The 23,674-nt window shown below is 43.6% G+C and overlaps 1 protein-coding gene and 1 long non-coding RNA gene across 2 annotated transcripts; both read left to right on the plus strand.

The window, feature by feature from the left end:
• Positions 1-7,057: 7,057 nt before the first annotated feature.
• LOC143381594 (uncharacterized) lies at positions 7,058-9,369 on the plus strand. The gene is made up of 3 exons (XR_013088825.1): positions 7,058-7,227; positions 7,487-7,596; positions 9,293-9,369. It is a non-coding gene; the product is annotated as an uncharacterized LOC143381594 (long non-coding RNA).
• Positions 9,370-13,885: 4,516 nt separating this feature from the next.
• On the plus strand, positions 13,886-17,316 carry Fxyd4 (FXYD domain containing ion transport regulator 4). The gene is made up of 7 exons (XM_076835177.1): positions 13,886-13,897; positions 14,850-14,910; positions 15,932-15,964; positions 16,081-16,104; positions 16,640-16,714; positions 16,796-16,832; positions 17,262-17,316. The coding sequence occupies exons 2-7, from the start codon at positions 14,871-14,873 to the stop codon at positions 17,314-17,316; spliced, it is 264 nt and encodes an 87-aa protein (XP_076691292.1). The 5' UTR covers positions 13,886-13,897; positions 14,850-14,870.
• The last annotated feature ends 6,358 nt before the right edge of the window (positions 17,317-23,674 follow it).

Below are 23,674 nucleotides of genomic sequence, written 5' to 3' on the forward strand. Positions count from 1 at the left end.
ATATATATATATATCCCTTGATGCTCTGCCACTGACACTTATTTTTTTAACAGACATATTTCTTTTACTCTCTCTCCTTCCCTAATCCCTCCCTCTCTCTAATCTCAAAAGAAATAGGATTACCTTTCTTCCCCATCCTAGACAGAGTTATCTGTCATTGAGCACATACTCACCATAGGAAGGTGGGTATGGCACCTACCACAGGAAGGTGGGGAACAGCACCAGATTTCAGAAATAACTATCTCCCAACAAGTGAATTACAATTCCAGACAGAGAACATGTGGAATGTAACCTTTGAATCACCTCTTTAACACCCTCCTACCCCCCACCACTTCCCACTCCCATTTTCCCCATGGGCAGAATCACATCCTCTGGGACAGGAGTCCCCTGTGTTTCTCCTGGGCTAGCAAAGCAATAAAACTTCTTTTTTCCTTTTTCTATTAAAAAAAAAAAAAAGGTTAATACTGCTTCCAAATTTCTTAACATAATTGGATTTTTCCATATTGTTTACTAAATTTCAATTTTTTCATTAGGTTTTTTTAGTTTGGTAAACAATGCTTTAAGGAAGTTGTTATTCTCTTTTGTAGTCTGATTTAGTAGAATGTAACACAATTCCCTTTGTTTATTGTAAAGCAGAATAACAAATGACTGCAAAATGTTGCAGTTTTTAAATTAGCTACTGCTGTGTGTAGACAATAAAGACTTTGTCAAACTCTGATTGCACTGAAGTCCAGATTTTAGGTGGCCACAAATTCAATGAGTACTTTATTTAACGGACAAGCTTCTAGAAACTACAGACATTCATTCCCACTTGTATGCTAACAAACAAAGCTAAAAGCAGCTGAAATGTTAGACTCTACAAATTGTATGGCCTTTGGTCTATGAAGTAGCATGTTTACATTCTTTCAACTTTAAGCAAGTGGTTCTTCTTATCAGACACTTAATCTCATTATAACTAACTTATTTTGATAAAGGTATAGATAAAGAAGTTAGAAAGATATTTCTTGGAATGAGAGCCTCTGGTCTGAGATAAGATAGCTTTTTCATAATTAAATTCTAATCTACAGTGTAGGGCTGAGGGGAGTAGGAGCACAGGCATGAGTTCCTGGGTTCAATTTCCCAGCATCTGTTCCCCTGCAATAAAATCTTCGTATTTTTTTTTTTTAATATTTACTTTTTAGTTGTAGTTGGACACAATACTTTTATTTTATTTATTTTTATGTGGTGCTGAGGATCAAACCTAGGGCCTCACACTTGCCAAGTGAGTACCACTGAGCCACAACTCCAGCCCCCTCTTGGTATATATTTAACTTCTTTCTTCCAGGTTTTGGGAGTTGAACAAAGGGGTGCTTTACCCCTGAGCTACATCTCCGCCCTTTTTATGTTTTATTTTGAAACAGGGTCTTGCTGAGTTGCCAAAGCTCCCTCAGCCTTCTGAATAGCTGGCATTACAAGAGTGTGCCAATACACCTGGTTTATAGTTGGCTTCTTTGGCTCAGCTTAACTGGGAAAAAAATAACATGGCGAAATTTTGAGTGTAGTTTACACATTTTTTGTTTTTGTTTTTGGTGCTGGGGATGGAACCCATGGTCTATACCACTAACCTACAAATCTAGCCCTGAGGCAGTTTTCTTACTTGGTTAGTGCTATGATTTTAAAATGATGTGTTCCTCAACATTCTTGTGTTAATATAGATGAAATTGTTGCTGAAAGCTCTGTCCTTTTCCTGACACTAATCCAATAACAAGAACAATTTTGAGAAAAAGGAAAAAGAAGGTGTATTGCTTTGCTAGCAGAGGAGAAACTCAGGAGATTCCTGCCCCAAAGGCTGTGATTCTTCCTATCTCAGGAACAGAGGTTATTTTAAAGAGATGATTCAAAGGCTACATTCCTCGTGTTCTCTGTCTGGAGTTGTAATTCACTTGTTAATTTGGGAGACAGTCATTTCTGAGATCTTCTGGTAACATCCCCAAAGTCTAGATTACTTTGTTCCTATGATGGGTACACAACTCTGCCTAAAATGAGGAAGAAAGGTAATCATGTTTCCCCTGAGATTAGGGAGGAACAGGGAGGAAGGAAGAGAAAGAAACATGTCCATTTAAAAAATAGTCGCAGGCCAGGCATATTGGTGCATGCTTGTAATCCCAGTGGCTCTGGAGGCTGAGGTAGGAGGATCATGAGTTCAAAGCCAGCCTCAGTAAAATCAAGGTGCTAAGCTACTCAGTGAGACCCTATCTATAAATAAGTAAAAATACAAAATACTTTTTATTTTAAAAACATGGTATATACATGGTACATTTATAATGATAACAACTTTTCAACAGTTGGCACTCTCGTGAAAATAAAATGTACGATTACATAAAATATTGAACATTACTATCTGCATAAAAATCATACACCCCAAAGAGAAACATATTTTTTTTAAATGTGTATAAATTTTATCAACTTATTAAGAACCATTGAATTGTACCCGTTATTTATTTTTTTATTTATTTCTAAGCTTACACAACAACTTTTATTTTTGCTGAGTATTTATTTATTTTTAAGATAACTTCTTTATTTTTAAGTTCAACCTCTCAAGTAGCTTGAACTACAGGTATACACCACCACACCAGGTTGAACTGTACATTTTAAATGAGTCAAATGTATGGTTAGAGAGTCACATCTCCCTAAAACTGCTTTTTTTTTTTTAAATATATATTTATTTATTTTTAGTTTTCAGTGGACACAACATCTTTGTATGTGGTGCTGAGGATCGAACCCGGGCCGCACGCATGCCAGGCGAGCGTGCCACCGCTTGAGCCACATCCCCAGCCCCCTAAAACTGCTTTTATATCACATTAAAAATAAATTGCAGTGGCTGGGGTTGTGGCTCAGCGATAGAGCGCTTGCCTCGCACATGAGAGGCCCTGAGTTTGATCCTCAGCACCATTAAATAAATAATAAATAAAATAGATATTGTGTTCAATTACAACTAAAAAATAAATATTTTAAAAAATTAAAAATAAATTACATGCACAGCTATGCATAAAGAATGCACAGATCGCTTAAAGCGATCTCTGGGGACAGGCAGCCACCTCCAGCTATGTTATTGAGGAACACCACCTAACCTCACTGCACCTCATTTTCTCATACTAAAATTGGGGTGATGAGGCCTCCCTCCAGGGTGGTTTTAAAACAGAGCAGCTGTTGTGAAAAGTTGTCTGTGGCAGTTACTTTTGCCTTGCCTGCCCCGCCCCCTCTTATTCTTGTAGGTTCCCTTCTTTTTGCTCAGCATTCTAAATTCTAAAGAGAAGCCCCACCCAAATAGTTAAGGTGTAATCGGCTAAATAATATTTCACTAGATTTACAGAGCAGAGAATATCTGATAACCTTTGTAGCACCCCTTCTCAGATTTTAATTCTGTCTAAAAAGGACTATAGGAACAAGCCACAGGAAGTTGAGGTCCATTTCAGGATCCCACCTATAAAAAGAAAGAATACCTACATCCTGGATGAGAAAGACCCTGCAGCACATGGTATTCCTGCCAGACTCTTCCTTTCCCTCCCTATCAAAGCCCTTTGTGCCCCTAAGTCCCTAAGACTGAGCTTTGAGGAGAGAAACTCTCCATTCTGTCAAGATTACCAGCCCTGTGTGTTGCCCAAAGCTTGGTCCTTGTCCCTGATGCCAATCCAAAAACGAGGATACAGTTTTGAAGAAAGAAAAAAAAAAAAGAGTTTATTGCTTTGTTAGCAAAGGAGAAACACAGGGGACTCTTGTCTCAAAGGATGTGTGTGATTCTGCCCATCAGCAAGAACAGGTGGCTTTTAAAAGGTGATTCAAAGGCTACATTCCTCATGTTCTCTGTTTAGAGTTGTAATTCACTTGTTAAGTCGGGAGATAGTCTTTTTTTGGGGGGGTTGGGGGGATGCTAGGACATTGTGCATACAAGGCAAGCACTCTATCAACAGAGCTGAGAGAGAGTAATTTCTGAGATCTTCTGATGCCATTCCCAAAATCTGGATTACTTGGTTCCTAAGGTGGGTGAGTACTCAAGGACAGATAACTCTGTTTAGGATAGGGAAAAAAAGGTAATCCTATTTCCCATGAGATTAGGGAAAGGGAGAGATTAAGTAGGACCAGAGAGAGAGGAAGAGAAAGAAATATATCCATTTTAAAAATCAGTTGCATGTGGCAGAGCAGGAAGGGCTATACTCAAAACATAAAGTGGACCACTGTTACATGTCTTATCCCAATAATTTGTGAGGCTGAGGCAAGAGGATTACAATTTTGAGGCCAGTATTGGAAATTTAGCAAGAGCCTGTCTGAAGATTAAAAAAAATAATAAAGACAGCTGGAGATGTAGCACAGTGGTAAAGCACGCCTGAGTTCAAGCCCCAAAATGGGAAAAAAAAAAAAAAAAAAAGAATGCTAGCTCTCAAGCCTGATTTCTTCCTACTAAACTTCCTCTCACAAATATTGGCCTTTGATTCAGGCAGCTCAGATCTTAATTCTAGGAACAGTTGTGAGGATTATATGAGTTAACACAAAGAAAGTGTTGGAAAAAGTCAACCAGATAGCAAGCACTCAGTAAACATAAGGATCATGCACTAGGCTAAGAAGACACAGAAAGTATTTGACACTTGACAGGTGGTCAGTAAAACCCTTTCAAGAATAAAATATATGAAGTTAGGTTCTATGGGTGAAAGAATAAGGAAATATAGACCGAGGAGGAAAAAGAGTGTGAAATAAACTAATGCTAAACAAAGAGTTTATGCAAATCTCAAATGGACTATGATTGAAGTCAAATAGTATGGTGTTCAGATTCCACTGGCTCTAGTAAGAGTCACATAACTTTTTTTTTTAATCTTTTTTTTTTTTTGTAGTTGTAGATGGACAGAATGCTTTTATTTTATTTGTTTATTTTTATGTGGTACTGAGGATAGAACCCAGTACCTCATGCATGCTAGGCAAGCGCTCTGCCACTGAGCTACAGCCCCAGCCACATCACATAACTTTTTTTCTTTAACTTATTTATATTAAAATATACCAGAAATTATATTTTTGCAATTATTTAAGTTTATGCTAAAAACTTTAAATAAATTAAAGCTATGCAAAAAGTATTATAGTTCTTCAAAAACCTTCAAAGATTACTTCAGTACATGGATAAGGAGAACAGGGAATGCTCCAGAAGGAGTAGCAATGTGCAAAGACTTAAAAAGGTCTTGAATTGACAAAAGACTCTGGAGTTGCGTGGGCTTATCAAGCATGGGGGAGAACTGAGGGAGACTTCAGAGAGGGTGGTTCTAGCAGAGCCTTGAAAGCCAAAGCTCGTACTTTATGTGACTAGCAGAGGAGGAAAACACATGAGTCATAGAGATATTTAGGAAGCAGAAAGGACCAGCATTGTTTTATGATTGGATATAAAGACTTAGGGGGCAGGTAAAATCTAGGATGATGCTCAGGGTTTTTGTTTTTACCACTTGGATGGAGGATAGAGAGTAGGTGGAGTAGTCTAAAAAGGAAACCAAGCGTTTATTTTGGGAAATTTTGAGCTTTAGAAGCCAGTGAAACATTCATGTGGTGACAGGAGACAGAAGTAGACATGGTGGTCTAGAGCTGAGAAGAGAAAGAGAAGACTGGTCAAGGAGGATGGTCAACTCTCAGATGCTGCTTGGTACTGGGGATTGAACCCAGGGGCGCTCAACCACAGAGCCACACCCCAAGCCCTTCTTATTTATTATTTGAGACAGAGTATTGATAAAATGCTTAGGGCCTCACTAAATTGCTGAGGCTGGTTTTGAATTTACAATCCTTCTGCCTCAGCCTCTGGAGTCACTGGGATTATAGGCATGTGGTGCCACCACCCCTGGCTTAAGAGGAATTTTTAAAGACCTAATTATCCATCCATAAGTGTATCCATTCATTCACATATTGCTCAGTAATTTATTCATCATTTTGTTCAATATTTATTTCATACATATATCCACTTCCTGCCACGAGTCATGAGAGCAATGCCATGAATAATAAGCAGTCAATGGAAATGGGAGAAAAGGGAGACGAGTGATCAAAATAAACACACCAATGCATGGAGTGGGCCCCTCCATGGGGGCAACAGAGGCACATGAGCAGGAAAGGTATGTCTAAACAGGGCAGCTACTGAGTTGCTCACATTGGGAAAGGCTCGGTGTCCATGGTGAGGGGATAAGGTCTAGGATGGAAAGAAAGGACTGAATAAGGGAGATACGGAGTTGCTTGTAGAACTGGATTGAATGTGGCAGGGAAAGGGAGTTGTGTTGCATAACCTCCTAACAGTGTTGGTCCACTGACAGGCTGATCATGCTGAGTGATGAGACTTTTGAGCTCATAGACCATTGTCTATTCCTTTTGATAAGAGTCACAGCCTGAGAAGGAGAACCTTTTCAGGTGCTCTCTTCTTACCCAGGTCTTCATTCTTACTCTCCTAAACAGCTCCCCAAAGGACGTTTCCAAATGCAAATCTACTAGTATCTCCCCTTTGCTGGAAACTCTTCCAGGATCTAAGGCCCGTTGCTGGGCATCTGGCCTCACAGGATCTGCCAAGGGCGCACTCCGCCCTGCCAGCCTCACCCACTATGCTGTCCCTTCATGTCGACTGCCCCTCACAGCCTCTAAGGCTATGATTACTAAAGACCACCACCCTCAAGGTAGACCGCAGACACTCAAACGGGTGAAAGAACAGATAAAAATCCCTACTGTGTTGAGTAGGTAGAGGAGCGCCCCACAGGCTGCGCAAGCGTCGTAGGTGGCAGCTTGACAGGCACTTCCGTTGAACCAGAGGAGCCAATTCACGGGGAGAGGGGCGGAATCATTTCCGCTGCAGGAAAGCCCCACCCACATTGCCTGGACCTTCGCCTCAGAGAAGGCTTCACCTGAGGACCCGCCTCAACCGACATTCCTTGTGCTCATTGGCTATTTGTCACCAATGAGCCAGCTCCAATTGGCTGTCTTTTGGCTCCTTGCCTAGGAGCCTCCAAGAGGCTTATGGGGTTGTTTGTGTGGGCCTGATTGTGCGCAGTAAAGGAGGCTAGGCCCTCCCTTGGGTCCCCAGGGGCGTGGCTGCCTTCGAGACCCTCACGTAGTTTCCGTATCCCCTTCTCCAGTGAGTTCAAAGCCCGCCTGGCAATGGGCAGCTTCCGGCAAGTGTCCAAGCCTCCTAAGACCCAGAACCGGAACAGCGAGCCCGCGTCCCAAGGGACGGCCCCTTCGGTAGGGCTCTGCGCACCTCCCGCCCTCACACAGTTAGGCAGGCGAGAAGTCGGCTGCATCTTTCCTGAGGTTCCTCAGAGAGAGTGAACCCCAGATCTGCTTACCTGGGCAGTCATAGGGAACCTGAGGGAGAGGGCACTGAGAGGGGGGTCAGACTTCATCCAAGAAAACTGGGAGAGACCCCAGAGGAGAGACTCTGCCCTTCCTCGGGTTCTCTCAGGAAGCGTTTATTTATTTATTTTTTTTTTTCCTCTACTAGATCCCTCAAACAGACAATCTCAACCTTCTGATGAGCAATCATGCACAAGCAGCAAGAGGCGGGGGCCATCAATACTCTCAATACATATTTATGGAATGAATGCCTTTCAGGTCAGGATGTAAATAAAGTTCCCTAACCTCAGATTCAGGGGCACCACTAACACATATTTTAGAATCAAATCCTGTTAGTTATTTGCTGCATGCATTTCAACAACCAACTTATTTTTATCCCTTCACCCATGAAATAGGAACAATGAATGACCAAATCAACTTTAATTCCCCCCCCCTTTTTTTTTTTTTTTTTGGTGTTACTGAGGACTCCAAAATCTAACCCATGCTAGACAAGTGCTTTTTCCACTGAGCTGCATTCCCAACAACCAAATACTTGGAGTATTTGTGACAACTATTTCTGATTATACTGCCTGTGTTTAGCCGACAGTTGCATGGTGAGGGCTTAGTTTGCAGGAGCTGTTATTGTAGTTGATCTTGATACACAAATGATAAGATCTGCAGCCTGAAAGAAAGAGAACCACCATGAGAGACCCCTCCAGAAGGAAACTGTTCTAGAGAAAAGAAAGATCTTGGGCTAGGTTACACTACACCCTGGTAGGAGAGTGAGGACTCAGCCCACAAATTTCCATTTCCCCTGGTAACTTCTATCCTATCAGGCTACAGAGAATAAGCAGAAAGAAAGAAGGCATTTGTAAGTCCCAAGTGCCACCTTCACTTTGGAAGGTCTCCTGGAAGGGACCTCAGATCCACATCTCCAGAAGACCATAGCATTTCCCCATTACTCATAACTTCTGCCCTTTTCAGGGATGCATCATTCCATCCCTATTGCCATGAGGTATTATCATCACCTTTTAAAATATTTTTTTTAATTGGAGATGGACACAATACATTTTATTTCTTTATTTTTATGTGATGGTTAGGCTTGAACCCAGTGCCTCACATGTACAAGGCAAGTACTCCACTACTGAGCTATAATCCCAACCCTTATCATCACCTTTAACAGGTGGAAAGAAAACTTGTCCCCATCCAAGGTAGGGGTCCAGGAATTAGGAACCCAGGTCCTGTGTGTAACTTCTGCAAGCACAATGATAAGTCACCACATCTACAGAGTGGCCTGGGCACTGGGCACTGTTTCTGTCCCTTCTGAGAGGCCCCTAAGCCTGGCCACACATTCAACGGCCCTCAGCCACACCTTTTATGCTGGAAATGGTACAAAGCCAGTTCCTATGTTAATAAACTTATCTTTTTAGATATTAAACCCATTACTTGTAAATGGTCACAAAAGTGGGTGCAGGAAGCTTTCAAAGCTATGTATATTAAGAAATGTTTACTGGGGCTGGGGATGTAGCTCAATGATAGAGTTTGTGCTTAGCATGCTCAAGGTCCTATGTTCAATCCACAGCAACAGCAAAAAGAGAGAGACAGTGGAAAGAAGATCAACAAAGTTTTCAATTAACTGTCCTTTTATCCACTAGGAGAGTTTAGAATGAATGATAGCCCTCTCTTGGTGATTCCTGAGGATTTGGATTGGCAGTGAAGTCTGTTTTCAGAAGTTACTTTCCCTGCTTCCTGAATATGCATTCCTTATCAGAGCCCCTGGAGCCTTGTATTGGGGTTTGATTTCTTATCTACTACGAGGGGAAGCTGAGTGGAAGGCAATGAAACCTACAGGGAAATCAAGGGCAGCTGATGATAGCTAGCCAGTGCACCTGAGCTGGGTGGGCACAGATCAAAGTCTGAAGGTATCAAAAAATATCAAAGAGAGAGAAAACTACTTCAACTCTTCTCCCTCCAGAGCCAGCATTGTCAAGGATACAAAGAACTTGGAAGGTGGAGGAGTATGGAATCTAAACAACACTACTTACAGGCTGGGGTTGTGGCTCAGGGGAAGAGTATGTGCCTTGCAAGTGGGAGACCCTGGGTTTGATCCTCAGCACCACATTAAAAAAGTAAATAAATAAAAATAAAGTTATTGTGTCTATCTATACCTAACAATATTTTTTAAAAAAAGAACATACACCTGTATCCCTCCTGTCAGTCACTGTCATTACTAGTCTAATACTTACCAAAATGCACTTTTCCCTCCCTAACTGCACTTTTCCTGTCTCCAAACTCTATTTTTAGCTCTGTGAAGAATATAGATGTAGGCTGGAGTTGTGGCTCAATGGTAGAGCTCGGGCAAGGCCCTGGGTTCAATCCTCAGCACCACATAAAAATAAATTAATTAATTAAACATATTTTAAAAAAAGAATATAGATGCATCCTCAAAAGCATCCATTTTCCTGGGGTAAGGAAACAAGACAGGAATTATTTAAGATTGACCAGAGGACATGGCTACTATTTTGCTTGGCATATAGTGAGATTTCTCCTACTTTCCAAGATATGCCAAAAGTCATAGGCATCAGAAAGCTGAGATTGTCTATTTTGATGTCTCTGCATGTGCATGTGAGTTTCTCTCTCTCTCTCTCTCTCTTTCTCTCTCTCTCTCTCTCACACCACACACACACACACACACACACACACACACACACACACACATACATTCATACACAGAGGCTGTGTATGAATACACATACTAATTAGTTTTTTGGTTTGTTTGTTTATGCAGTACTGGATATTGAATCCAGGGGTAATCTACCACGAGCTACATTCCAGCCCTTTTATTTTTTGAGACAGGATCTTCCTAAATTGCTCCTGGTTGACCTCGAATTTGATTCTCCTGTCTTAGCCTCCAAAGTAGCTGGATTACAGACAATGTGCCACCACACCCAGCAATGGGAGAGACTTGAAAAGACACAAGAGACTCAGGCAGAAAGAAGCAGAAGTTAGAGACACATGCTGCTGTGTGCAACCCTAACACCACCATGGAGACCACCATGACAAGATAGCCCTTTTCAGCAATCAAGTCCTCTACACCAGGCTTTCACTTTTGTTGTTGTTGTTGTTTGTTTTTTTGTTTTTTTAAACAGTGCTAGGTGTTGAAACCAGGACCTCCTGCATGCCAAGCAACAGCTCTACCACTAATTATATCTCTAGCCCACCTTACTATTCTCCCTTAATAAATTTAAACAGAGAGACCCAGCAGGGCATGGTGGTGCATGCCTGTAATTCCAGTAACTCAAGAAGCTGAGGCAGGAGGATCATAAGTTCAAAATCAGCCTCAGCAACTTAGTGAGACTTTGTCTCAAAAGAAGAAATAAGAAGGGCTAGGGATGTGGCTCAGTGGTTAAGTGCCCCTGGGTTCAGTCCCTCATATGAAAAAAATAAAACACAGAGACCCAGGGAGGTAGAACCCCCCTCCAGTGTCACACATCTTGGAAGATGGGTCTCAGGTTCAAACTCTTATACTTCAAAGCTACCAAACTCTACTTCCCACACTTGGGGAGAATGTCAGGGAACACCCAGAGATGTGAAAAAAGAAAGAGCAGGAGACAGACACCTAGAATGTCAGCACTAAGAAAGCTCAGATCCACTCTTCAGGAGACTGGTGCCCAGAAAGGCCAAAAGCACCGCAAGGCAGTTGCCATAGGTGATAACAGGTGAAAGTATCACTGTCATAACTGCTGGGGTACGGTCCTGACATCACCCTAGACTCCTTAATTTTCTTACCCATAAAGTGGGAATAATTAGAATATGTACCTCATAGGACACTTGTGAGCCATGAGATACACATGAAATATTATGTGAAATAAGCTCAAGGAAAGAGCTGGGCTGAGTAAGCACCAAACTCTCAGAGACTGTTTGGACACCTCTATACTATGCCCAGAGTGGAGGAGCGCACAGGGGCACAGGTCATGAGGGCAGCAGTAGCCACAGCAGGCCTGGCCCACAGAGTCTGCCCTTAACTAGTGTGTGTACTTCTGTTTCTGAACACATGTGGTAGGCACAGAAGGGCCAGTTGAGAGTGCCCCCTCTACCTGTGCCTCAGCTGTTGGACTTCTTGCCCAGGAAGCCCTGCCACCTGCAGCTTCTGAGTCCCTGCAGATTGGAGCATTTATGGACATTTCATAATTTTTTCCACAAGTGTGCCAGCATCCTATTCAGACTGATCTATGCTTTTTTTTTCAATTATAAACATGTCTGAGAAATTTTTGGTGGGGGTGGGGTACCGGTACCAGGGATTGAACTCGGGGGCATTCAACTACTGAACCACAGCCCCAGCCCCAGCCCCTTTTTTTATTTTATTTTATTTAGAGACAGGGTCTCACTAAGTTGCTTAGTGCCTTGCTTTTGCTGAGGCTGGTTTTGAACTCACCATCCTCCTGCCTCAGCCTCCTAAGACACTGGGCTTACAGGCATGCGTCACCATGTCAGGCTGGGGAGATATTTTCAAGTTAGTACACACAGAATTGCTTCAGTCTTTGCAGAGACTGCATTCTTAGGTAGAAAGTGTGCCTGCTTTTTCCATACCCTTGGTCATGAAATCTTGGGCAGAGCTCATAGACAATGCCCAGGAGAAATCCCCATCTGTCCCCATCCTGCTGGGGGCCTCCCAGGGAGACAGAGAACCCCATGTCTCTGAATGAGAGATGCTTTCTACCTAGCCCAAAGGTTTCTCAGCCACTTAGTTCCCAAGGATACCTTACCAAGCCCAATTCTCTATTCCTAACTTCCCCTACCTTCCCTTGCCCTGTGCCCGCCCTGAGCCCTCTCATTGATGGCAACTCTCTCAGTCCCCAGTAAACACAGGGAGAAGTAATGTCAGCCCTCCAGCTTGCTTGATTCTGTGCAGAGTCTGATGAATCTCCTGGAGGAATCATGTAGACGGTGGGTCTGGGGTTCCTGGCATCTCTACTTTCAGAGTGTGCCTGCCCCTCCCAACCCCTCTCCCAACTCTGGGTCAATGGCCTGGTAGAGTGTTCTACTCATAGAGTCTCTGTGTTCTGTCCCAGTTCTGTCCTAGTGGAGTGGAGAGCATCCCCTCTCCAACTTCTACCAACAACTTACCCATTTGGCCTTTCCCAGCAAGTCCAGGCCAGAGACCTCCACTTCCTTTTCAGCCATCCCCTTTACCTTCTAGATAAATTGTCCCTCATTTGGCAAAGAAGAATCAGGTAGGAAGAACAGAAGAACAGAGGCCTGATGAGGTCATCTAAAGGCATGTGTGTGACAGGGTGAGTTTGGCCAGCAACAAACAGAGCCAACTGTCTTCCTCCTGGTACTGCACCCTCCTCCGCCCAACTCCACCCTACCTCTGTTAGGTAGGCAGTTTCTGATTATGACCAGAGTCACATGTTATGAGGGCCTGGTCAGAGGGGAAGCAATTCAAGGAGTATCCATCAGCCCCAGCCCTCTCCATCCAAGAACACCCAGTTCAAGTAAAAGCAATGAGACCACTGAGCAAATGGAGCCTCAAGACCAGTTCTCAACTTCTCAACCATTCTACTGTCCCCAGGACACCCACACACAGAAGCCCTGGAACCCCCCAACCCCATGGCAACACCTGTCTGTCCCCTCAATCACACCCCTCTGGACCATCTTTTAGAATTTAGGTGAATTAAGGAAACTGAATCCTCCAGAGAGGGTCTAAGTCCTAGCCCATCCCTCTCCCTTTTCCACTCATACCTCAGCTCTGAGCAGGCCTGGGACCCCAGATGGCTGTCCTCTGGGTGTGGCAGGTGAGCTGTCTCCTTAAGATTAGCACATGGGGAGGGGTGGCTGCAGGAATCCAAGGAGTCTGACCAGTTCCCTCCAGCCTGCTGGTGTGTTGCCCTGGGCGGGGCCCCTGGGTTTAAAGAGCCGGAACCCACCTGGGCTGTCCATAGCCCAGCAGGCTCCTCAGAACTCTCTGCACCTGGCTCAGGTGAGCTCTCAGGTGAGCAAGCACTTGCTAGGATTTTGAAGCTGCTAGGTGGAGGGGGGATGACCTGGGACCCATGTTCATAAGGGATGGGGGGTGCGCCAGGAATTTGAGTTATGGTATAGAGCTTAGAGGTTTTGAGGTCAGAGGCCATAGCAGCCTCCTGGAGCTTGAAGCGTCTTACTTTGTGATCGCTGTCTGGATGATGGGTTGGAGGCTGGAGGAAAGAGGAGCCAGCCTTTGGCTGAAGAATATATGAACTGGAGATAAGAGCCTAAAAGTTCAGAAACTTTGGCAGAAAAGGGTCGGGGGAGAGGCCAACGAAGGGCAAAGGAAAGCCAGATTCTCAGACTGGCCTAGCATGTAATGCACTCCCACCTACTGCATTCAGAAGCCATGCCAATAGTACCTCCTCCTCGGGTGAGAGGACCCACGTGTTTGTTTACATATATATGTATTATAACAGGTTTTCAGTGCTAGGCATATTTCTTAGGCTAGACAAATAGTAGTTCATTTCATTCCATCGTTATAACTTACAAGGTTGCTATTATTTACAGGACCCTGAAGCCCAGAGAAGCAACTTGCTGAGTCACAAAACTGGTAAGTGGCTCAGAGGGGACTCAAGCCCAGCCAGCTGGCCTGGGATCTGTGATCTCATTAGGAGGCCAAAGCTGGGCATAGCAGATAATAACAGTGGCTTCAGAACTGAACCTGTGACAGGAGCCTGCCGGTGGCTAACAATATGCAGAAAGCTGGGAAGGGCTTTATCTCAAGGACTCAGCCACCTTAGAGACAAATAAATGGGATTGTGGGTAGCAACTACCTGCCTGAGAAGGATCAGTGTCCCACCCTCAGTGGATCTTTCTAGATGATATCATCTATATCCTGAGAGTGGAATATTGGGCTGCCTGGAGCAGAGATGGGGGGTTGGCTAAAAGAGGAGGTCCTCACTGCAGTAGTCCCTTTTCCTCAGAGACGAGTGGCTCACTCCCTTTTGCCCTTTTGCCCTAGGTGCTGGGATTCTAGGGCTATCTGGGAACTCAGCCAGAGAGTTCCAGAGTTTGGCCACCCCAGCTCAGACCCTTGTGAATAGCCAGGGTCTGATAGTCAACACCCTCCAACCCTGACTTGGAAGAACAGCCACCTGATCTTGGGCATCTTGTTTCCCCTCTCTGAATCCCCCACCCCTTTTTTTCCCTTCTGGAAATGGAGATAATGATAATATCTTTCTAATGGGGAGAAAGGTGCTGTAAATATCTTATCTCCTCAAAAGCCTTCCATAGTCCTTACTATGTACAGGCACTGCTCTGAGTGTTTAACTAGAATTAACCAATACACATAATTCCTCTAGGCAGTCTAAGATGAGAAAACAAAATAGCCCAGAATCACCCTATAAGCAGGTGCATTTGTCCAGGTTTGTATCCTACTCTCACAACGGGGCTCTGCCCTTCGCTTGTCCCCTCTTGCTAATGGGTTACACGATGAGCCTGGGGCAGATTTTGGATTGTGAACCCCAAACCACCTCTTTCTCCCCGTGTGTCTCACCCTGCAGTACTGCCTTACAAGTTGTGACATGGAAAGAGTGACCTGGGCCTTTCTCTTGGTGCTGGCAGGTGAGTCCTCTCAGCCTCTTGACACAGTTGTCTAGTCATCTTACTCACTGGCCAAGACAGTAAAGATCAGACAGCCTCTCCTAAAAGGAGGGTTGGTGTCCAATAAATGTGTTTACATTTAAATTGTCAACTGAAGGATATTTTAGTATGGTGGAATGTGGACTCTCAAAAAATTGTTCTAATGGTTCCTGAGTCATTGAACTGGGGAAAATTGACTATCTGTGGCACAAACAGAAAGGCATGCCCTGGCTGGACATGGTGGTACATGCCTGTAATCCTAGCAATTCCAGAGGTTGAGGTAGGAGGATTGCAAGTTGGAGATCAGTCTTAGCAACTTAGAGAGGCCGAAAGCAACTTAGTGAGACCCTGTCTCAAAATAAAACATAAAAAGGGTTGGAGGTGTAGCTCAATGGTAAAATGGCCCTGGGTTCAATCCCAAGAATAAAAAAATAAATAAATAAAGGCATGTCCTGTTTTTTTGAGAAGGCAGAAAAGTCACCTGTTTCTTGCAGAAAGCTTCCCAGGAAAGGTTAAACAGGTACCAACAAGTTATCTCATTCAGAATGCAAGAAAGAAGGCCCGGTGTGGCGGCACACGCCTGTAATCCCAGCAGCTAGGGAGGTTAAGGCAGGAGGATGGCGAGTTGAAAGCCAGCCTCAGCAAAAGTGAGGTGCTAAAGAACTCAGGGAGACCCTGTCTCTAAATAAAATAGAAAATAGGCCTGGGGATGTGGCTTTGTCGTCTAGTGCCTCTGAATTCAATCCCTGGTAACCCCTCAACACACACACACAAAAGAAAAGAATAAGATAGAATGGAAGAAAGAATAGCAGGAAGGCTGAGAAATAGGAAGCCTGTGGGGGTGTGGGGGGGGCGTTATGGTGAAGGATTCAGGGTGGGGAGCAAAATCCCAGGAGTGTTGGAGCTGGAGAAGGTATAAAAAATGCATCTGGTGGTTCCAGAATCACCTCCCCAATTGACCTATTTGGACACCAGTGTCACTTCCTCTCCTTTTCCCACCCAGGCCTGCCTGTCTTGAAAGCCAACATGCTGTTCGGTGAGTGAGGCCCCCAGCTGCATGCCCACTCTGCCCCATGTGTTTCCCCTCTGAGACCCCACATCCTGTCTCCTGGTTCTGGCCTTTATTCTTTCTTTATTTTCTTTTTCCTGCAGATAAAGATAGTCCCTTCTACTATGGTAAGAGCTGATATCCCCCACCCTTTTTCTATCCTGGGCCTCTTTGCCAGACAAGTTGGCAAAGGGTGATGTGGAGACCAGTATAGGCAAAGCGGGTGGGAGATTCAACCTGTTTTTTTGTGAGAATTGCTCAGGGCCTCACTAAATTGCTGAGGCTGACCTTGAATTTGGCGATCCTCCCACCTCAGCCTCCAGAGTGGCTGGGATTACAGGCATGTGCCACCAAGCCTGGCTTCCTCATAGTGTTTGACCTCATCAAATACTACAGGATGTACTATCTACTGGTTTCATGTCTTTTCATTGCCTGGAATGTAAGTGCCAGGTGGGCAGGCATTTATTTATAGTACTCCACCCAAGCAGGTGCTTATAAACACCTTTTTTCTTTCTTTTTGGCTGGGGAATGAACCCAGAACCTCCCACATGTGCTCTACAACTGAACCACACCCCCATCCCCATAAATATCTTCTGAATGAATGTGAGTCCACAGGTTGATGTGAGCTCATTCTTTGTCCTCTCCTAACTATCTCCACCTCAGACTGGGAAAGCCTGCAGCTGGGTGGGATGATCTTCGCAGGTCTCTTCTGTGTCGCTGGATGTGCCATGGCCCTGAGTGAGTGGTGGGGCTGTCAGAGTGGGAGAGTTGGGGGGAACTGACTCCAGCTGGCTCTCACACTGGCTCTTCCTCTCCTAGGTGGCAAATGCAAATGCAAGTGCAATCAGACCCCCAGGTGAGACAGGGACACTAATGTGTGCTCTTCCTGCTGAGCAGACTTATTTTCTTTCTTTTCTTTTCTTTTCTCTTCCCTTCTCTTCTCTTCTCTTCTCTTCTCTTCTCTTCTCTTCTCTTCTCTTCTCTTCTCTTTTCTTTTCTTTTCTTTTCTTTTCTTTTCTTTCCAGACTTATTAGGTTGTAAAGTAGTAAGGCCTGGGAAGCAGCCTGGAGGTTATTCACTGAGATTACAGTGGGATTTGTTATTGACAAATAATCTACCCAAGGGGCCCCAAATCAGAGAAAGCTCTGCTCATTGTAGAAGGGGCCATGGAAGAGCAGGAAGCAAGGTGTGCCCCCAGAGGGAGGGAAACCAGGAGTCCTGGGGGAGGAAAATAGAAGCTCCTCAATGCTAACCTGATGCTAATCTGGTTACATCCTTTCTCTAGTCCCTTACCTGAAAAAACCACTCCACTCATCACTCCAGGTGAGCTGGGCTTCTGAGGAGTCGGGGGAGGGAAGGGGTGACTGCATAGGGATGCATCTCTGAGGCCCGCCCCAACTCTTTGCAGGCTCTGCCAATACCTGCTGAGCACAGGACCAGCTTGGAGGGACTCCTCATGATCTCAGCCTTTGCCAGTGGCTGCTCCTGTCTCCCCACTGGAGGCCTTACCCTCTGGAATGGTCTCTCTTCCAGGATGGGCTGTTAGGTGCCCTTCTGATTAGGGGGCTGTCCAAAATTTATTTATAAATTAAATTGGTCTCACCACTCCCTCAAGCTATCTTGTGATCCTCTCTACGTCTGGGAGGAAATGGCAGGGGGCATCCTGCAGATTGCTCCTTTTAGCCTCCTATGTGTCTGGAGGCCCATTCATAGAAAGATTTTGAGACCCTTCCTATTGTTGAACCCTTCCCCCAATATATACCATATCTCCCATTCTAGCCAGCCCCATAGGGATCCATGCACCACATGAAAAACCACAATGTTTTTATTAAAAAAACTTATACTTTTCAGCTCTTGCCTAGAGACACTAGAAGTCCTGTAACCTAGAATGACCCTCAGTGGCTCACCCTTATTCAATGAGCATTCTCTAGCTGGCACAGCCCAGGAAATGCAGCAATTCCTTCATTGATCTGTCCACCCCAGGAAAACCCTGTATCCCCCTAGACCAACACAAGATATACCCATCCCCAATTTCCTGAGAGACCTCACAAAGAACTCCATGCCAAAAAGCCATGCATGATGCATTTTAGAAACAAAAGTCATCTATGCAAATCTGAGTTCCTTGGTATATCCAAAGCCTGCTCCCTGAAGGCCTCATTTTGTCTTCCTCCACCAGGAGGTGTGTGGAAGTGCCTGCCAGTCATGCATTTTCGACAAGCCATTTGACATGCTGTAGTGGCCCAGGCAGGTCCAGGTCCAGTGGACAAAAGACCTGAGGACCTGGGCAAGCTCTCCCCGTTGCCCTGCTGGCCCCATAAAGCCTGCAGGATCCCAGCATTTGCAGTGGGAGCGGGGGATAAGCTCTGTGGTGGACCAGTTTTCCAGCCAAGAGGTGACACAGGAGCTGAGTCCTCAGAGGTGAAAGGTTAGAGGAGCCACGCAAACCACCTTCATAGAGTTTGCGCATGCAAACTACTGGAGGGCATGATGACCTCGCTGATTCTCAGGAGTAGAAAAAAGGCAGCGTGACTGGAATGCAGGTGATAAAATCAAAAGGGAGGCAGGTGCGGTGAGGCGCTGCAGGCACACAGGGGGCCGCTAGCTATGCAGCAGAGCCCTGTGGGAGGGCTGGAGCAGGAGGATTGATGGGCCCTCATGGAGAGGCCATCTCAGTAGAGCCCACTCAAGGTGTCTTCCAACCCACCCTTCAATCTTAGAGGGAGTGGTGTAAGAGTTCCTCTCATCTTTAGACTCAGGAGAATGTTGGTGTGAGTGGATGGCTTCTGAAAAAGGAGGAGGGGAAAAAAAAAAAAAAAAAAAAAAAAGCTCTGCCTGATCCAAATCTGGGGTAACAGGAGGGAACCAGCCTGCCAAGGTGAAAGGAAACAGCATGGCACTCTGACTTGGAGAAACTGGATCACCACAATCAACAAACCTTGAAAAGCTCTACTGTATGAAATCCTGTTAAAATGAAACCCCACCCTTGTCTGGTGCACTTGTCACTGACATGAGATGCAGCCTCCATTTCCAACCAGAGCATCTAGCATGGGGCGACAGGTTGCTGGATATGGTATTCCACATGCATCTTCAGGTTGTTCCTGCTGGGCTTCATGGTAGTGGAGACCTTTTACATCCAATCCTGCTTTGGCTTCGTGCTTTATTTTTATAAATGTCACTCGAAATTTAAATCCCACAATTGTTCCATTTCTTTAAGAAACTACTCTAGGCTAGAAGCCACACAGTGCCCTGTGTGTAGCCCCCTTATCACTGGTCAATAAAACTGACCAGTGACCAATTGCAGGCTTATCCTTACATTGTCAAATATGACACCTGTGAAGGGGATATCAGGGAGATTGGGTTAATCATGGCGTGTGATACTGTGCCAGGAGGCAGTGTGCTAGTGGTATGAGAAGATGCAGGGTGAAGTCAGTGTTAGTGCCATATGGATGGACAAGGGAGGGCCATATGGATGGACAAGGGAGGGCCATGGGATTGGGCTGCTGAATCCCTAGGGAAACAAGCTTTTCTGTTTCCCTCCTTGGAGTAAGGAGTGAAATATGTAGCCATGAAATGAGAGGCATCTCTCTCCAGGTTTCTCTTTGTGAGATTACTCCCTGGGCTCATCTTCTCCTAGATGAAGGGCTGCCCAGGAGAAAGAAAAGGTAAAGAATAACTTCCACTATATTGAGCACTTATTATGTGATAGATACTGTTATAAACACTTTGTGCATGCTAATTCAGTTTTCCCAGTAACTTATGAGATAGAGACTCTATTTTCCTTGCTGTTCATAAGGGGATACTGAAGCACTCAGAATTCTCACAGGCAGATGCAGTACACAGGTAGCCTCCAACCCATAGCTTCTGAGCTATGTTTCTGAAGGACTGGGTTGTTTCTGACATTTATACTGTCCCAGAGAGAGCCCAGTAGCTGGGCCTACTAGGTGATTATATATTTCTTATTTTAATATGTGTTTAATTAATCTTTTGCTGCTTGGTTAATAAGCTTGTTGGTCAATAAGTTTATTTAAAAAAAACTTTCATAGAAAACTGTTTGGTTTAGCTCTCAGCAGTCTGTTCCTGAGCTCTGGGGAAGCTTGCCTTTTTATTTATTTATTTATTTATTTTTTGTGAGCTCCCTCTTTTATAATTAAACAAATCTTATTTTTGGATACTTTATTATCTATTATTTATTTTTTATCTTGATTTTTTATTGGTCTTTCACGATTTTTATAGGCATTTACAAAGACATATCAGTCAGAAGATAAACCAATTCCTGACCTACCATCAAGAAATAATCAAGGCTAAAAGCTTACTAGTCTTTGAGAGCATTTCCTCTCTCTTTTACATGTGAGTTGGTGACCAGAATTCAGGCTATGACAGAACTCAAAGGTGACAATTGAGAAAAGGATTTTTTTTTTTTTTTCTGATTACTGTATACTAGGATTTGTTTATATTTATATACAAAGCTAGGGGTATAGCACTTGCCTGGCATACATGAGGCCTGGGTATCAATCCTCAATATCACAAAGATTAATAAATAGCTGGGTGCAGTGGCACACAGCTCAGGAGGCTGAGGCAGAAAGATCCTAAGTTCAAAGTCAGCCTCAGCAACTTATCAAGGCTCTAAGCAACTCAGTGAGACTCTGTCTCAAAATAAAATATAAAAAGAACTAGAGATGTGGCTCAGATTGAACCTGGATGGGTTCAATCCCGAGTACCAAAAATAGATAAATAAATAATGCTTAAGAAAATAAATATCAAATTCTGGACTTCCTAATCTTTTAATTAGATCTATTATTTTTGTTCCTGTGCTATTTTTTTTAATTAAACAAAACTTTGCATTTATTTTGAGATAATTGGAGACTTACATGAAATTGTAAAAAATAATGCAGAGATGTACTCCCAGCCCTGAAAACTTCTTGCATAACTAGAGTACACTATCAAAACCAGGATACCGATTAAGGCACAGTGGTACAGGCCTGTAATCCCAGCAACTTGGGAGGCTGAGGCAGAAGGATTACAAGTCTGAGAACAACACTGGCAACTTAACAAGACCCTATTTCAAAATAAAAATTTTCAGAAAGTGTTGGAGATGTAGTTCAGTAATAAAAGTTCCCCTGGGTTCAATCCCTCACACCAAACAAAACACCAGGATACACCAACTAACCTTATTGAAACTATACCAGTTTTACCTCATTCTTTTGTATGTGCAAGTATGTTTAGTTCTGTGCAGTTTATGTGTAGATTTGTGTGGCAACCACCACAAATCAGAGGGATCCCTCATGCCAACCTTTTAGAGTCACACTTGTGGCTGGGCGTGGTAGCACATGCCTGTAATCGCAGTGGTTCAGGAGGCTAAGGCAGGAGGACCACAAATTCAAAGCCAGTCTCAGCAATTTAGCGAGGTCCTAAAACAATAAATATGGTGCTGGAGATGTTGCTCAATGGTTAAGCACCACTGGGTTCAATTCCTAGTACCAAAATAAAATAAAATAAAAATATAGTCATATTTACCCCCTCCCTATCAAAACCCGGGCTTAACCCCTATCAGTTAGTAACCTGTTCTTTATGTCTATAATCTTATTATTTCATGGATGTTATATAAATGGGGCTGGGGATGGATCCATTCCCAGGACTGGAAGCAAGGAAAGAAAGGAAGGAGGGAGGGAGGAAAGGAAAGAATGGAGAGAGATGTTATATAAATAAAATCACAAAGTATGTTTTTTTGTTTTGTTTACAGTACTGGGAATTAAACTGGGGCACACTATCACTGAGCTACATCCCAACCCTTTTAAATTTTGAGACAAGGTCTTGCTAAATTGCTGAAGGGGCCTTGAAATTGTGATCCCCCTGCCTCAGCCTCCTGAGTAGCTGGGATTATGGACTTGCACCATCACACTTGGCAATGTGTGTCCTTTTAAGATTAGCTTTTTTCACTGAGCATAATTCTCTAGAATTCCCTACAAGTTGTGGTGTGAATCAATAGTTTGTTCATTTCTATTGTTAAGTAGTCCAGGAAAGTGCTTTAGAAATAAGGGTCTTATGTAAGAAACTAAAGAAAAACAGTTTTAAGGTTTATTCTAAGATCATTGGCTTGAGAACACTGTTATATTTCTGTTTCCCAGAAGGTTGCAGAATCCTACTCTCATTATTATTATTTTTTTTAAGACTATAAACGCAGGATAAGAAGTGAGGGTTAGCAGTGAACATGAGAGATGATAAACAGGATGTCTCAGGGTTCTCTGATTAAGTCCTGTGCGTGGCTCTATAGAGGAATCACTTAAGTCCCAACTCAGCAAGTGGAAGAATGTTCATAAGGCAAGGTCATATCAACTCTGCTCAAAATGTGCTTTATTTATTTCATATATAAAAAAAATTCAGTCGGGTGTTGTGGTGCACAGCTGTTATCAATCCTGTATAGGCTCAAGAGGCCTCATCATTAGAGCTCCAATTTTACCTTCTGTACTCTCACCATGCCTCCTAGTGTAGCCTTAAGGCACGGGGGTACTTTAGTCCCTCTGCTGCACATTTCCCCAACCCCCCAGGCTTTCTAGGTCACCAATTCCCATCCTTTGGACGTCTCAATAGGTTTCTCTGAATCTCTAAAACTGCAACACCAAAGTCATCCTTCCAACCACTGTTGGCTTCTCTTTGTACACAGCCCAAACTATTCCATTTATTTGTTGCTATGGTCTCCCACTCCTACCAGAGTGTAAATTACAGATTTTCATTTGCAGAATTCTCTTGAGTTTTGGCTCACGTGTTTGCCATTCTCAGATCGCAGTTTTGTGATTTCCATTAAGTACATATTGGTTATTTTGAGGTTTTCGAATTCTCAGGGTAATTTTTTTAAAAAATCTGGTACCAGGTTAGATGGCTTATGCCTGTAATCCCAGTGATTCAGGAGGCTGAGGCAAAAGGATTGTAAGTTCAAGGCCAGCCTCAGCAATTTAGCAAGACTTGTTTCAAAATAAGAAATTAAAAAATAATAATAATAAAGGGTAGGGGGTGGGGGTGGGAACACCGGGGATGTGGCTTAGTGGTTATTCAATCCCTGGTTAGGGAAAAAAATTCTGGTTGCACTGCTTCCACCAGTTCTCCAAAAGATGAGAATATCATGTGGTTCTAATAGCTATCCCATGCCTACAATTTATGCATATAACGTCTAATAATCAAAAGTATCCAGGAGGATTGCAAGTTCAAGGCCAGTCTCAGCAATTTAGCAAGCAAGGCCCTAAGCAACTTAGTGAGATCCTGTCTCAAAAGAAAAAAATAAGAAGAGTTGGGGATATGGCTGAGTGGTTCGGTGCCCCTGAGTTCAATCCCTAGTACAAAACAAACAAACAAACAAAAACCCATTTTATTTTAAAAAATATTTTTGGCATGAATATTTATTTTTTAAAACATTGAACACAGATGTGCTTAACCATAAGCAACATTCCCAGCCTTTTTTGAGAAAGGGTCTTGCTAAATTGCTTAGGGCCTTTGAATTTGCAATCTTCCTGCCTCAGCCTCCTGAGTTGCTAGGATTATAGGCATGTACCACAGCACCTGACCAGAAAAAGACATTTTTATTTTTTGAATCAGGAATTGAATCCAGGGGTGCTTAACCACTGAGCCACATCCCCAGCACTTTTTAATTTATTTAAAAATAAATAAGTTGCTTAAGGCCTCCATAAATTGCTGAGTCTGGCCTCC

This window comes from Callospermophilus lateralis, chromosome 15 (genome assembly GCF_048772815.1).
Source record: "Callospermophilus lateralis isolate mCalLat2 chromosome 15, mCalLat2.hap1, whole genome shotgun sequence".
In the NCBI taxonomy this organism is placed as follows: domain Eukaryota; kingdom Metazoa; phylum Chordata; class Mammalia; order Rodentia; family Sciuridae; genus Callospermophilus; species Callospermophilus lateralis.

What these genes read in the sequence shown, in the direction of transcription:
- Fxyd4 (XM_076835177.1), top strand. Translation starts at nt 14,871, where the DNA reads ATGGAAAGAGTGACCTGGGCCTTTCTCTTGGTGCTGGCAG. An exon ending in CTTTCTCTTGGTGCTGGCAG is followed by an intron (nt 14,911 to 15,931) that starts GTGAGTCCTCTC and finishes TTTCCCACCCAG; the next exon opens with GCCTGCCTGTCTTGAAAGCC. An exon ending in AGATAGTCCCTTCTACTATG is followed by an intron (nt 16,105 to 16,639) that starts GTAAGAGCTGAT and finishes TCTCCACCTCAG; the next exon opens with ACTGGGAAAGCCTGCAGCTG.